Source organism: Crocuta crocuta, unplaced genomic scaffold (genome assembly GCF_008692635.1).
Source record: "Crocuta crocuta isolate KB4526 unplaced genomic scaffold, BGI_CrCroc_1.0 scaffold333, whole genome shotgun sequence".
NCBI classification, from domain to species: domain Eukaryota; kingdom Metazoa; phylum Chordata; class Mammalia; order Carnivora; family Hyaenidae; genus Crocuta; species Crocuta crocuta.
Window position 1 is genome coordinate 4,293,078 of NW_027532856.1, and position 16,002 is coordinate 4,309,079.

General features: G+C 37.3%; 1 protein-coding gene across 3 annotated transcripts in view; it reads right to left on the reverse strand.

Annotated features, from left to right (window-relative positions):
• Positions 1–468: 468 nt before the first annotated feature.
• RAD51C (RAD51 paralog C) overlaps positions 469–16,002 on the reverse strand; it is a 29,428-nt gene continuing 13,894 nt past the window's right edge. The window contains exons 6-9 of one of the 3 annotated variants that reach the window (XM_077745613.1): positions 11,567–11,633; positions 10,571–10,631; positions 3,449–3,509; positions 469–2,015 (exon numbers count right to left, since the gene is read on the reverse strand). In XM_077745613.1, the coding sequence (XP_077601739.1) occupies positions 1,893–2,015; positions 3,449–3,509; positions 10,571–10,631; positions 11,567–11,633 (312 nt within the window). In that variant the 3' untranslated portion in view covers positions 469–1,892. The remainder of the gene's footprint in view (positions 2,016–3,448; positions 3,510–10,570; positions 10,632–11,566; positions 11,634–16,002) is intronic. The other 2 variants (XM_077745615.1, XM_077745614.1) reach the window with 2 other exon arrangements.

The window sequence follows — 16,002 nt, forward strand, 5'->3', positions numbered from 1 at the left end:
GCTCAGGTCATGATCTCACGGTTCGTGGGTTTGAGCCCCGCGTCGGACTCTGTGCTGACAGCCAGCTCGGAGCTTGGAGCCTGCTTCAGATTCTGTGTCTCCCTCTCTCTCTGACCCTCCCCTGCTCACACTGTCTCTCTCTCTCAGAAATAAACATTTAAAAAAAAAAAGTAGGTAAAGATTTTTTTTTTTTAATGTTTTATTTATTTCTAGGAGAGAGAGCGAGCGCGAGAGCGCGTAAGCAGGGGAAGGTCAGAGAGAGAGGGAGTCACAGACTGAAACAGGCTCCAGGCTCTGAGCTGGCAGTCAGCACAGAGCCCGACGCGGGGCTCGAACCCATGAGCCGCGAGATCATGACCTAAGCGAAAGTCGGATGCTTAACCGACTAAGCCACCCAGGCGCCCCAAGTATATTATACTTTTAACTAAAAGAACAATAATCTTTTTAGCAAAAGCAACAACTTTGAAAGCTGATTTACATAAAGTTTATTTAAAAAGAGTTGCACACACACACAAAAGTTACAACCAAAAGAAATACACTTGGCTTTGTCTATATCCTGGGTCCTATAGTTCTTTACAGTGTTATGATGCTTTATAAAATGAGATTCCTAGAAACACTGATATTTATCACTAATAACCCCCTCACTGTCTTGATTTTATGATTAGAGCATAGAGAATATAAAATGATGGGTAATTTTTTATAATGACTGCATTGATAATAAAAATATATGCCTTAAAGACCTCAAAAATAATTATAATCAGTCATCCTACACTCAAATAGTCATTTGAAATTAGTCTTCTATAATTAGGATGACCATATGCCTGATTTGCCTGGAATGGTCCTGTTTTATGTCCAGTGTCCTGGTGTAATTGTTAGCAGTGTCTAATTTCATTCTCAAAAAAGTCCTGGCAAACCATGGTTATTCTATCAATAATCAATTACAGAATAACTATACTTTTTAAAAGTTTATAACTTTAGTGTTCATTCTGGGAGAGGAAATACCAATTGCCACTAAAACGTGGAGAACATGGTTGTCACAGTATATAATAACCAATTATTTAAATAATTTTCTTCCATTGGTTAATTCTGTGAATGAATTGAGCAGTACTAAGAAGAATCAGGTGCCAAAACATTTTTAGATGATTTTAAAACCACTCAAGAATCCAAATTTTTAAGTTATTCAAACAGTGTTAAGATTATTCAAAGGAAAATGTCAATACATCTAGAATTCTAGAATAGATCACACCATGCTTCAAAAATGTAGAAATAACTGAGTTTATCAACTTGACTACTGTGGAAGATGTATGTTCTAGACAATTTCTAGATAGGATAACAGCTCCAAAGTCCTCCCCTTAACATTATAAAATAACATTTAAAAAATACACAAATGGCTTAGAACACATTGGTCATCTAAAGTTTATATCCTACTATTAAAACTGAATACAATAATATGCTGACTCATGGTGCTGGATTTTCATTATAATAATAAAAACAAGTCATTTTTAAGAATTATGAAAACTACATTTAAAGAAGAGAACAAATAGGAATGTGAAAAAAATTTTTCTTATTAGGGTTTTCTAAACAATTAGCAAAAGAGGAAAAAAACAGTCTGAATAGTAAATTCAGACTGGCCACATGAGATCAGCTTTCCACATCTGCAAATACAATACCTGTATCGTCTCTGCTGAATGTTACAAAAAATGAAAATGGGGCAAAATATAATTGTATTACTGCCTTTGAAAAATTCAAAGAATCATACTCATTAAATGTTTTTCACATTCACTTCCTGTGCTCTTGATTCATACATCCCATAGGGTGTGTTTATGTTTTAAAGTAATGAGTCTACTACTTTGTATACATTACACATCACAGCATCAATACATATGTATACTTTAAGATTGGTCTTTGTATTCCTGTTCTTCCTCTGATTCTCGTGACCTTTTCCGGGAATTCAATGAACCTTCTGATTGCAAAGAACATGCAGGAGCAACAATAGCATCTCTAAATCCCTGAGGCTGGAAGATGAAAAAATATACAAGTAAGCTTTAAGAACATCTAAAATAACAACTGGTCTTCCAAATATTTTTAATTGATAAGAGAGCTACTTTACTGAGACAGAAGTTACAAACCACTATGAATGAAGAAGTTAAACCTCACGGGTAGGTGCCAAACCAGAGCTGTACTACAGTATTTTATATCTAGAGTGTTTTATATATGTAGGTGTGTATTTATTTATACATACATACATATATACACATACATAGAAATAACAGTGCATTACAAAAATAAACTCTAAAAGACAATCCTTTTATTTATTTTTGTTTATTTTTTAAAGAGAGAGAGAGACAGAGCACAAGCAGGGGAGGGGCAGAGAGAGAGGGAGTCACAGAATCCAAAGCAGGCTCCAGGCTCTGAGCTGTCAGCACAGAGGCTGACGCGGGGCTTGAACTCACTAACCACAAGATCATGACCTGAGCAGAAGTTGGACACAACTGACTGAGCCACCCAGGCGCCCCTAAAAGACAATCCTAACACACTTTATGGTGGCCCTATTGGAAGAGGTAAAAGGAAGTAATATGTGTTCATTACTTAGGTGCTTTACAAATTATTTTCACAATTAAAGTTTTGCAGTTAGGATACTTTATTTTTTTAATTTTTTAGTGTTTTATTTGTTTTTGAAAGAGAGAGAGCAAGGGAGGAAGAGAGAGAGAGAGAAAATGAGCAGGGGAGAGGCAGAAACACAGTCCGAAGCAGGTTCCAGGCTCTGAGCTGTCAGCACAGAGCCTGAGGCAGGGCTCAAACCCACGAACCACAAGATCATGACCTGCGCTGAAGCTGGATGCTTAACCAACTGAGCCACCCAGGGGCCCTTCCGGTTAGGCTACTTTAAATGCACCTAGGTAGTACAAAAACTAAATCAATAATTCAGTTCCAGATTCTCTAGTTCTGTTTCTGTCCCTAAAAATGAGATGCCAAGAATATATTTGGCTCAACATTACTGATAAATATGCACATTTCAGCCAAAAAAGTGTGTTCTATGATTTTAAATTATAGAAAAATTAACATTTTAAAGCAAGATATATTTGGTGGCTATGATAGATCTATAATATCTACAGACTAAAATGAGTAGTGTTAGTATTTTTTCTTGGAAAATCTTTAACAACTTTCACTTAAAAAATTTTTAATATCCTGACATTACATATGGCATGGAACACACTAGCCTACAAATAAGTATTTCCTCTGTTCTTAAGAATAAATTTCAGTCCAATTGTGACTAGAATATTCTGTATATATACTACTATTTTGGGGATAATGTTCTAAGCATCAAAAGCTGTCCTCAAATATGCTTGCTGCCTACAGGAGTTAACAGAGGCAATTTGTAAATGCTTTCTTCAGATAATTACTGCCCACCAACACCAAAATCCCACTCTAATCAAATAATACTGACTGTGATTTGAAACAGTACTGTAGATTCCTTCTGGGTTGGTGATTTGCACAATGTTGCCAACCTGCTTAGAGAAAAAGAATAAATATACACAAATACATGATCTTAATTAGTTTAGATGACTGATTTAATAATTTAAATTTATAGTTTTTCCCTACAATTCTATTGTTTTGTTCTCTAAGGACACATAAAAGCAAAAAGCAAAGAAATATCAAAAATACTCCTTTTAATCAATAGCTATGTGTATGCATATAATTATTATATATAATAACAATAGTCTTCTTTACCTAAGTAGAATTTTAAGCAACCTAAAAGTTCAATGGCTAATTCAAATAATTTTCTACATGAAAAAATACTATTGATGCTTAAGAAAATAATATGGAAGAAAATATTTAAGAGCTAGGAAAATATTAATAATATATTAAGTAAAAGTTATGCTATAACATCCCACATTTATGAATAAGTATGTAAATACACATATATAGGAAAATTAGTAGAAGACCACAGTCAAAAAGTTAAGTTGTTATTACAGGATAAGGGAGGGGGGGGTGTTTCTATTTTTCCAACTTTCTACAGTAATCGTGTATTTTTTGTATTATGATGGAAGTAACAAGACAATTCCTTGGGATATAAATGAGGAACACATATACTAATGCAAATAAGCAAGGAAGACACAGTCTCTCAAAATGATTACATCCAGAAGAACCACTGTCATGACAAGAACAAGGTTTGTTTAGGCAGAATTAAAAAAAATTTTTTTTAGTGCTTATTTATTTTTGAGAGAGACAGAGTGTGAGCAGGGGAAGGGCAGAGAGAGGGAGACACAGAATCTGAAGCACCTGGAAGCAGCCTCCAGGCTCTGAGCTTCAGCACAGAGCCCCATGCAGGGCTCCAACCCACAGAACACAAGATCATGACATGAGCTGAAGTCGCACACTTAACCAACTGAGCCACCCAGGCACCCCTGTTTAGGTAGAATTTTATTATGTACTATGTAAGTAATATAAAACATAAGCTGAAAGTAGTTAGAAATAAAATTCTAAGCTCTTATTAACTTTGCTCAAATACTGTAATAGCAAACAAATATAACCAAAAGCTTTTATTTATTGTTAAAAAAATTTTTTAACTAAGTAAGCTCTATGCCCAACTTGGGACTCAAACTCATGACCCCAAGATCAAGAAGCACAGGCTCTATAGACTGAGCCAGCCAGGTGCCCTAAGGAAAAACTTTTAAGGTTCCTTTTAAAATCACTTTAAAACTGATATAACTTATTCACAATAGGCAAAAGACAGAAGCGACCCAAGTGTCTGACAGATAAATGGAAACATAAAATGTGGTTTCTACGTATAATGGAATATTAGTCTTAAAAAGGAAAGAAATTCTTGTCATGTGTTATGATGAACATTGAAAACTATACTATGTGAAAAAAGGCCAGTCATAATAAGACAAATATTGTGTCATTTCACTTATATGAGGGGCCTAGAATAGTCAAATTCATAGACAAAATGTAGAATGGTGGTTGCCACAAGCTGATGGGAGGGAAGAATAGGGAGTTAGTGTTTAGTGGGAATAGTTTCAGTTGGGGAAAATGGAAAAGCTGTGGAGATGGATGGTTGTGATGATTGCACAATAATGTGAATGTACTTCATGCCACTAAACCATACACTTAAATGATAAAAATGATGAATTTTATGATATGTACAATTTAGCACATTTTTAAAAATTTAAGTAAGCGCTATGCCCAACATGGGGCTTGAACTCACAACCCCAAAATCAAGAGTGGAATGCTCTACCAACTGAGCCAGGTGGGTGCCATACAATTTACCACAATTTACCATTTTTAAAATGGGCATAACTGCACAAACTGCAGTTTCTAACTTAGAGAAAAATCATAAACTCTCAGAGTTAAAAGGTTCATTAACTTTCATACAATATAATGTTGATTTTTCTTTTTTTTTTTTTTAATTTATTTCTGAGAGAGAGAGAGAGACAGCGCGAACATGGGAGGGACAGAGAGAGAGGGAGACACAGAATCCAAAACAGGCTCCAGGCTCTGAGCTGGCAGCACAGGGCCTGACATGGGGCTCGAACCCACAAACTGTGAGATCATGACCTGAGCCGAAGTCAGACACTTAGCCGACTGAGCCTCCCAGGTGCCCCTCTTTCTTTTTTTTACTGGCTGCTTGGAGTTTATTTTCCACTTGGTGCAAGGCACAAGGTTACAAGGTGTGTCAACATGCCTGTGTGTGGCTTGGATGGTAGAGTGGGGTTCTCTCAACTTCTTTTTTGGTGTTTTATTGTTCTGATATAAAAGAACCCAACTGCTTCTGCTTGCTGCAGTCTACCTAGTCTATAGAGAGGAGAAGGACGGGTAGGAGTTCTGATATGAGCCTAGGGTCTCCTGAAGCCTGGTGGCTGGTAGTGGCCACTCAGGGCTGTGGGCCGGTATCAGCTTTGCCAGGCTGGCCACCAGGCTGTTTTCTCATAGCTTCTGGAGCCAAGTCACAGGTGATGATGTCGTTGGAGCCTGGGGATTTCAACACTGTAGCCATGAACAAGGACACTAGACTTCCTGAAAAAGAAGCTTGCTCACCAGTGACCCCAGTCAGCCTTGGGGAGACCAGAGTGGTAAGGGGCAGCTTCCTCAGGATACTCTGCACTTATGCAGGACCTGTTACTAGAAGTGGAACCCTCGAGGCACTAGTAATTGTCACGGATGGCCACAAGTGAGCCACTGGAGAGGATGGCTGCCATGCTGGTGCTTGTAGGCTGATGGAAACTTTGGCAGCAGCCCCTTATGGGCCTTGGTGTGCAACCCCAGGTGGTAAGGATGGGGATGCTAGGCCACAGAGCCCATTGCAGAGGAAGCCACAGAAGGCCACTCTCCAACCGAGGTGCAAGCAAGGTCTAATTTGTTTACAAAAAAATTCAAAATGGACATCTTGGTTTATGATCTGTTACTCTTCAAATTTTGAAATTGCTCCTCTACTCAGGCACAATTCAAAAAAGAAGCAATCAGAGATCACAGTCCATTAGCTTAATACCTTAGGTTTGTACTTTTAGGACAAAAATGGCAGAATCCAAAATGTCATATACTCTGTAATTACAATTGTATACAAAAATGAGTAATTGTTGGGGCGCCTGGGTGGCTTAGTCGGTTAAGCGTCCGACTTTCGCTTGGGTCATGATCTCGCGGTTTGTGGGTTCGAGCCCCGCGTCGGGCTCTGTGCTGACTGTCAGCTCAGAGCCTGGAGCCTGTTTCAGTCTGTGACTCCCTCTCTCTNAAAAAAAAAAAAAAAAAAAAAAAAAAAAAAAATGAGTAATTGCTGAGTAATATGTAATATAAGAATAGTGTTAGGGACTGAGATTATAAATTTTTACAATGCTTTAGAGTTGATAATATTGTCTTTAATACAAAATATAACATAAAAATTGGGGGCTGGTCGGTACAGCATGGGATTCTTTTTTTTTTTAACATTTATTTATTTTTGAAAGACAGAGAGAAACAGAGCATAAGTGGGGGGGGGAGAGAGAGAGAGAGAAAAGAGAGAGGGAGACACAGAACCCGAAGCAGGCTCCAGGCTCTGAGCTGTCAACACAGAGCCCCATGCAGGGCTCAAACCCACAAACCGTGAGATCGTGACCTGAGGTAAAGTCAGACGCTTAACCAAATGAGCTACCCAGGCCCCTCGAGCACGGAATTCTTGATCTCTAGGTCGTGAGTTAGAGCTCCACTTTGGGCACTGAGGTTACTTAAAAAAATAAAAAAAGTTAAAAAGTATATACATACACACACACACATATACATATATATAGAAAAATAGAGACATGGTGTATTTTAACCTGTCTTGTGAAAAAATCATTCTCTTTTTGATTCAATAAAACAAAAATTAGCTAACCTTCTGAAAAATTATCTAAATCACCTCATATCACCATATGTCCAAAAAGATAGCCAATACATCTGAATTTTCTGAGAAAATTATTAAAAAGTAGAGGAGCTTTTAAGAAGCATTTACATGTTTATTAAAAATCCTAAAATGGGCATTAAATATTCAGGGTGAAAAGTTTCCTCAAATTTCTAGGTAAAAATAAAATTTTATATTTCATATCTGCATCTCAAGAGATCTTTTTAAACAACAAACTAAACCAAAGAATCACTTGGCTCATGGCCCCAGCTAAGATGAAGCTTAACATATGGCTGAACTACACAGTTTGGGTCAGGAAGAAATAAGACAGAAGCACAATTTGTGCTCTAAAGCTGAGCACACATATGAAACACTATGTGGGGGTGTTGATGTATTACTCCACTCTACCACCAGATCTTCCTGGCAAAAAGTGATATAATTCGGAACAATCTCAGCCTCATATTATCATGAATATGAAATTTGGAGGAAGTTCCACACAATATACAGGACAGAGGTGTAAGTGTTTATTTGAATAACTGCTGGAATGTTATTTCACTGTTAGTCAGAGGGTTAAAGGGGTTTCTGGTAGAAGATGGGGACTGAAGCATAAGATAGGACATTTCAGTTCAATTCTCAATATAAATTTGGCTAGTCAAGGTTTTTAGTTTTCTACTCTAACTGGAAGTGTTCATTTTTATAACTATTTTTCCCCAGTGTGAATTTCTATTTTCATCCTTTCAAGATAAACTAAAATTTAAAACACATACAAGACTTCATGCAACTTTAATGACTTAAAGATAACTGGTTTCAAACAATGAAGAACAAAACTATTTTAATTCTATTAAATGAGGTCAACTTATTTTGATCATAATAAAGTACGCACATTACTTATATTATCTCCAGCTGGGGAGAAAAAAACAGTTTGGAGAAAAAGGATTTTATCTAAAAAAGGATAAGAGCTATACTTTCAGATTTGCTGGCAATCAACACAATACTATAATTACATTCTAGAAACAGCAATTATAGGAAAATAGACTATTATAGAGTCAGCTATAAAATCTAGATACTACTATTTATTTCACAGATTTGGAAAATAAAATGAAGTACTATATATACGTACACATACAATACTAAGTACAATAAGACAGTTAATAAATATTCAATAAATTGTGCTATTATTTACTACTTAATCTTTCTGGGCAGCCTTGGTCTTCTCACTTCTATGCAGGTATAGATCCTTCAAAGAGTTATCAAAGGGATTATTGGAGGGAAATGTACATAAAAACTGCCCAGTTAAAATCTAGCATAACCAGTAGTCACTAAAATAATAGTCTGGGATATAGAAAAAACTTATGGAACAGATTTCCCCTAAATCTATCTAATGGAACAGATTTCCCCTAAGTCTATCTAATTCACTGTCAAGTGTTCTACACCATTCTCCAATTTCTTGGAAAGGATCAATAAGAAGCTGGAAGTCATAAAATAGTTAACTCCTAAAAAGCAAGCATAATTTTCTGATCTCATGGGTATCTAAACAATGCTAACTTCTACAATTTGACTAAGATGGCAAAGATCTCTTTCTGATGAGTGCATTAAAGGATGAAACATCTTCAGGGCAGCTGGGTGGCTCAGCCGATTAAGCATCTGACTTCAGCTCAAGTCATTATCTCAGTTAATGAGTTTGAGCCCCGTGTTGGGCTCAGTGATACAGAGCCCGGTGCCTGCTTTCGATTGTGTCTCCCTCTCTTTCTGACCCTCCCCTGCTAGAGCTCTCTCTCAAAACTAAATAAATATTAAAAAAAAAAAAAGATATCTCAAAAATAAATAAGTATTAAAAAAAAGATGAAACATCTTAAAAAACAAAAACACCCCAAACAAAAAGATGAAACATTTTGCTTTGCTTGTATTATTTTTATTTTTTAGATTTATTCTATCAGTGAATAGTTAATAGTAGAATAAAAATGGATGTTTAAAATGGGAATTCCTAAAAGCATTTAAACAGTGAGATGCATGTTACAGAAAACCTAAATCTAGGAAAATATAAGTAATATGTTCATAAGATTCTCATCTGCAGAACTGTTGCCAAGTCTTTACAGCAGAGTTTGTTGCTGAGGAAAGAATTATTTTTGTGATCCAGAATACAATGACTTATTTGAAGAACTGGGGGATGGCAGTTAATTGTAAAGCACTATGTATTATGGGGGGAGAGGAGTTACCTGGGCTCTTTGGAAATGCCATTTTTAAAAGAGACACAAACCATGTGAATTAATTTCAAAAGATGTATGTAAGAGTAATAAATTCTGCTATGCGCTCAGAGTTAAGTAAAACCCAATTTGTCAGGCATGATTTTTTTCAGCTTGGAGAACACAGAAATGTAGGTAAAGAACTAGACAATATCACTGACCAGACGTGATTTATATTTAAGCAACTCTTTTTTCATCTTTGCCCACCTGCTGTCTCAATTTCCCCCATTCATTAGAGCATTTCCAAATGAAGTTCTCTTAGTTATACCAATTAATCTCAAAGCAGAAAGGCTGCATAAATCTGACATTTCTGGAAGTATAGAATAAAAGACTCCACAGCTTTCATTTGCCTATTTTAAGGAAAATGAAAGCTGGTTTGTTCACTTGCTCAGCAGCAATGAAAACAAATAAAAAGGTTTCATGCTGCCATAGCTTTATTTTAAAGAACAATACTTGTGAAAGGCAAGTAAGTAACTGGAGAACAAAAGTAGGATAGCAAAATAAAAGAAAACAAAAATAGACACAATTTCATACAAGAAGTATATTAAGCAACTAAGAAAAACCATCCTTTTTTTCCACATAAATTGGTCCTAAAGCTAACCTCAAGGTTTTTCTTCTGTCCTGATTTTATTCTTTTTTCAATCCCTTCTAGGAACAGAGAGTACCCACCTCCTTCTGCAAGGCTAATAAATGGTACTTGATTTCAAAGAGCTTTAGAAGGTAGCATTCCTTGGCCACCTACTCATTTCAGGTGCACCCCATCATTTAAATATTCTAAAGCATTTCCTATGTTAGCTAAATGTGCAGTTTAACAACCTGTTTCTATGTTTTCTCTAGGTGATAGAGGACAAGGCAACAAAAGCTTTAGTTAACTGGGGCACTGTAGATTTCATCCACTGGAGTAGATTTAAGAAAACATAACTGTTCAGTGTAATTAACCCAATATTCAAAATTATTAACTTGTTTCTATACTGACCTTTGCTTTTGGTCCCAATGAAAGATAAGTCGTATTGTAGCAGCATGTCCCCAACTTTCTCCTAGTGGGAATAAGAACAGAACAACTGTGTATTACCTTACTGACAAGGTTCTAAGTCTTTTAGAATGCCTCAGACCAAAACAGTTTTACTTTACCTAATTTAACACTAGAATATACTTATACTTTCAAAATCCCTTTTATATGGGTAACAACCTGAGATTAATAGATTTTTACCTATCTATGGAAATACTGCAGATCATTACCCTTTATTTGCTTTCAGAAAACTTTATAGTTTGAGTCAACATATTTGTTGATCTTCTGTATCATCAGACCTACTAACATATTTCTGGCTACCAGAAGAAAAGCAAAAACTCTGGCAGAATATTCTTCAAGAATTTAGTACAAAACAATCTCGAAACACTGTGTCTTAACAAAACCAGGACTGAGGTTAAGAAGACTCATAAGTCTATTCACTGTACTGTGATCTGTACTTAAGTGGATTCACCCTTCCTCCTGCCTAAGACCTTCTGAGGGCAAGAGTCATCTTATGAATATTTATATGCTCAGTACCTGACACAATAGTCGCCAAATAGTAGATGCTCAATAAATGTTTGTTAAATAACTGAAAGGATGAGTCAGTGTCTAAGGGCACTGTGCTCTATGCTCACTTTTCAGTGAGTAACAGATACAATCTCTGCTTTCATGGAACCTACAGTACTCAACAAGCATCAAATGAAAGAAGTAGGAAAAAATGTGTTAAGTTAAATATGGGGGATGCCTGGGTGGTTCAGTGGGTTAAGATCTGACTCTTGATTTTGGCTCAGGTCACAATCTCACAGTTCTTGAGATCGAGCCCTGTGTCAGACTCAGCGCTAACTGCATGGAGCCTCCTTGGGATTCTCTCTCTGCCCCTCCCCAACTCGCACACACTCTTTTTCTCTCAAAATAAATAAAACTTTAAAAAAGTTAAAAATCCTTATTTGATTAATTACCCACCCAATGCAGGAACCAGCAAGGCCTGATTTCTATCAATCTTTGTTGTCATCTGATTAGTTAAAAGTACCTAAAAAAGTGAGAAGATTAGGTGAGTCTCTCCAAAATTATCAAATAAATAGTTCTGTGACTTCACTGTTCTGAATACAATATATAGAAAAACATATTTAGGGAATGGAAACTTTTCTGATAAATTCTTAAAAACTTCCCATTAAAATGAGTAGTTATCTGAAAACAAGTTTTATTGAACATAAACATTTTGTTTTTTTAATTTTTATTTATTTCTAGGAGAGAGAGAGAGAGAGACAGTGTGAGCAGGGGAGGGTCAGAGAGAGAGGGAGATACAGACTCTGAAATAGGCTCCAGGCTCTGAGCTGGCAGTCAGCACAGAGCCCGACGCAGGGCTCCAACCCACGAACCGCGAGATCACGACCTAAGCGAAAGTCGGACGCTTAACCGACTAAGCCACCCAGGTGCCCCATGAACATAAACATTTTTAACAGACAAAAACAAAGTTCTAATTGTGAAAATGGAAGAATAAAAATATAATAGATAATACATAATACATAAAGGTCTAAAGAGATCATGTATAAAAACTTCAAAACTGGGAGCATTGGAAACCCGTTACTTTTAAAACTTGAGTTTAAAGCTGACTTACTACAGTAAAAGATTATCTGGCACCTGCCAGCCCCAAATTCTCCAGAAAGAGTTCTTATAAATATTCTTCCAATACAGATCTTCCCACCAGAAATGACATATATAACTGCAAGCTGAAACTGATAAAAAAAACTTCTATGAAAAGCAATGAGAAAGGTACCTATTCTGAAAAAGTCATCAGTTCCATAAGAAAATGGAGAAAGAAAAGGCTGTTTGGCTATTCCCACTGCAGTGTTAACACCCTAAAATTTTTATTTGTCTACAAAAGAGAAATCTGTGCTCCATCTAGATTTCAATTAGCCACCAACTGAATAACAACTTTCTTCTAGTTCCTCTTCCCTTAAGTGCTACAGTGGCTTCCCTATGTGCTACCTCACGCCACACATCTTAGAACAAGCTAAACTGTAATATAAATTGGTAACTAACTGAAATATAGGATTAAATGGCATCCCCAACATGCTGAACAATACTCTTTACTATACAGACTACCAAGTGTTTAAGCTGTAACAACTGGGATATTTATTTATACCAACACTTTTTGGTTAGAAGTGCGCCATCCAATTCTGCAGCCATTAGCCACACAGAGAGCTTTTAAAAACTAAATTAAAATCTGGGACCCCTGGGTGGCTCAGTTGGTTAAGCATCTGACTCTTGATTTCGGCTCAAGTCATGATCTCACCATTTTTGGGTTCAAGCCTAGTGTCGGGCTCTATGCTTAATAGCTCTGAGCCTGCTTGGGATTCTCTGTCTCTCTCTCTGTCTCTGTCCCTCCCCTGCTCATGTTCGTGTTCTCTCTAAATTTTTTTAAAAACCTCTTTAAAAAAATTAAATTAAAATTAGACATTCAGTTCCTCAGTAGCACTAACCACTTTTCAAGTGCTCAACAGCCGTGCAACTGCTATATTACACTGAGTTATTTTCATCTTCGCAGAAAAGTCCTATCAGACAGCACTGGTTTAGAGTACAAGTATCTCCTGCCTTTCAAAAGTTCCTGTTATGCCACTTCACTTTTATGAAAGACCTACATTAGTACCTGTTTTTGCTAACCAAAATAAATCCAAAGAGTATTTTCACTTTTACTTAAAAAAAAAAGCAAAAGCAAATATAGCATTCAGTATTTGTTTTGCAATGAACCATTATAGATGCAGAGAGCACCCAGAAAGGGAGAGCAGCATCACCAAACTCCTTCCCCTAGGAACAATACTCAGCATCTTAGCATCAAGCTGCTTTGAACTGTGTAAGCATCTGTGCTTTATTCTGATTTACTTTGTACATCCATTAATCTGTCTTAAGGTATCCGAAAAGCCTAAGAAAAGTTGCTTTTATGGGGTACCTAGGGTGGCTTAGTCCCTTTGGTGTCTGCTCTTGACTTCAGCTCAAGTCATGATCTCATGGTCATTGAGACTAAGCCCCACATTGGGCTCTGTGCTGGGCACGAAGCCTGCTTGGGATTCTCTCTCTCCCTCTCTCTCTGCCCCTCTCCTGCTCACACATGTGGGTTCTCTCTCTCTCAAAATAAATAAACTTTTTAAAAAATAGTGAAAGTTAAAAATAGAACAAAACATATGTCTGTATAGAGGTGTTTGGTTGGCTCAGTTGGTAAAGCATGCAACTCTTATCTCGCGGTGTGAGTTTGAGCCCCGCTTAAAAAACATCTTAGGGGCACCTGGGTGGCTCAGTCGGTTAAGTGGCCAATTTCAGTTCAGGTCATAATCCCACGGTTTGTGAGTTCAAGCCCCGTGTTGGACTCTGTGCTGACAGCTCAGAGCCTGGAGTCTGTTTCAGATCCCATGTCTCCCTCTCTCTCTGCTCCTCCCCCACTCACCCCCTGTTTCTGACTCTCAAAAATAAACAAACATTAAAAAATAAATTAGGGGTGCCTGGGTGGTTCAGTCAGTTAAGCGTCTGACTTTGGCTCAGGTCATGATCTCATGGCTCACTAGTTCAAGCTCCGTGTTGGGCTCTGTGCTGACAGCTCAGGGCCTAGAGCCTGCTTCAGATTCTGTGTCTCCCTCGCTCTCTGCCCCTCCCCCACTAATGATCTCTCTCTCTCTCTCTCTCTCTCAAAAATATATAAAAACATTAAAAAAATATTTTAATATTAACTAATTTAAAAATCTTTTAAAAATGTCCATATATAGAGGGGGGTGGTAAGTTTGGAAAAATATGTATACCAAACTCAACAATTAACATCTTTGGGTAACAGATAATTTATTTACTTTCTACTTAGAAAGTTCAGAACTTCTTTTATAGAAACCATATATAACTTAAAATTGTAAAATGCAAGGGGCACCTGGGGGGCTCAGTCAGTTAAGCAATGGACTCTTGATCTTGCCTCAGATCATGATCTTGTGGTTTGTGAGACTCCATGCTGACAGTGCAGAGCCTGCTTAGTATTCCTTCTCTCTCTCTCTCTCTCTGCCCTTCCCCTGCTCATGCTCTCTCTCTTTCTCTCTCAAAAATAAACTTAAAAAAAATTGTGAAATGTATTTTTTAAAATTCTTCTAAAATGTTTGTTTTTGAGAGAGAGAGAGAAGAGTGAGAGAGCATACACAAGCAAAGAGAGGGGCAGAAAGAAAGACAGAGGATCTGAAGTGGGCAGTGCACCAACAGCAGTGAGCCCAATGTGGGGCTTGAACTCATAAAATGCGAGGTCACAACTCTCAAACTCATGAACTGCAAGATCATGACCTGAGGTGAGGTTGGGCACTCAACAAACTAAGCCACCCAGGTGCCCCTTAAACTTTTTTTTAATGTTTATTTCTGAGAGAGAGAGAGAAGAGAGAGCTCATCCAAGAGGAAAGAAGGGACAGAGATGGGGGAGACAGAGACTCTGAAGCAGGCTCTGTGCCATCAGCACAAAGCCTGACTGGGGCTGAAACCCATGAACCTTGAGATCATGACCAGATCTAAAGTCACTCAACCGCCTGAGCCACCCAGGCACCCAGTGAAATATATTTATTTTCAAAAGTCATACATAGTAACTGGGAAATTAAAAATCAAGCAAAGAAGAATTTATAAAGTAAGAGGGGAAAGTATGTCCTCAACCCTACAAAATCTTATTTCTAGAAGTAGTAATTATGAGCATTTTAATCTTTTCAGATCTTTTTGTTCATATAAATGCACTATGTATTTTTACTTTATGGGATCACGTAAAATATAGGGTTATGTTACTTGAATCTTTTCACTTAATAATATATCTGAATATATCCTGTTCTGTTAGTATGTCTACATTTACATTACTACATTATATGTTTACATTACTCTTCTTAAACACTGCGTAGTATTCCACTGTTTAGTTTTTAATCAGAAAGGACGAAACTATTTCTGTTTAAAAAAACACACACAAAAATAGGGGCACCTGGGTGGCTCAGTCGGTTAAGTGGCCGACTTCAGGCCATGATCTCATGGCTCATGGGTTCAAGCCCCATGTCAGGTTCTGTGCTGAGTGCCTGCTTTGGATTCTATATCTCCCTCTCTCTCTGATCCTCCCCTGCTTATGCTATCTCTCTCTCTCAGAAATAAATAAAATATTAAAAAAAAAAATTAAAGGGGCTCCTGGGTGGCTCAGTCGGTTAAGTGGCCGACTTCAGGCCATGATCTCATGGCTCATGGGTTCAAGCCCCATGTCAGGTTCTGTGCTGAGTGCCTGCTTTGGATTCTATATCTCCCTCTCTCTCTGATCCTCCCCTGCTTATGCTATCTCTCTCTCTCAGAAATAAATAAAACATTTAAAAACAATTTTTTTTAAATAAATAATAGGGGCGCCTGGGTGGCTTAGT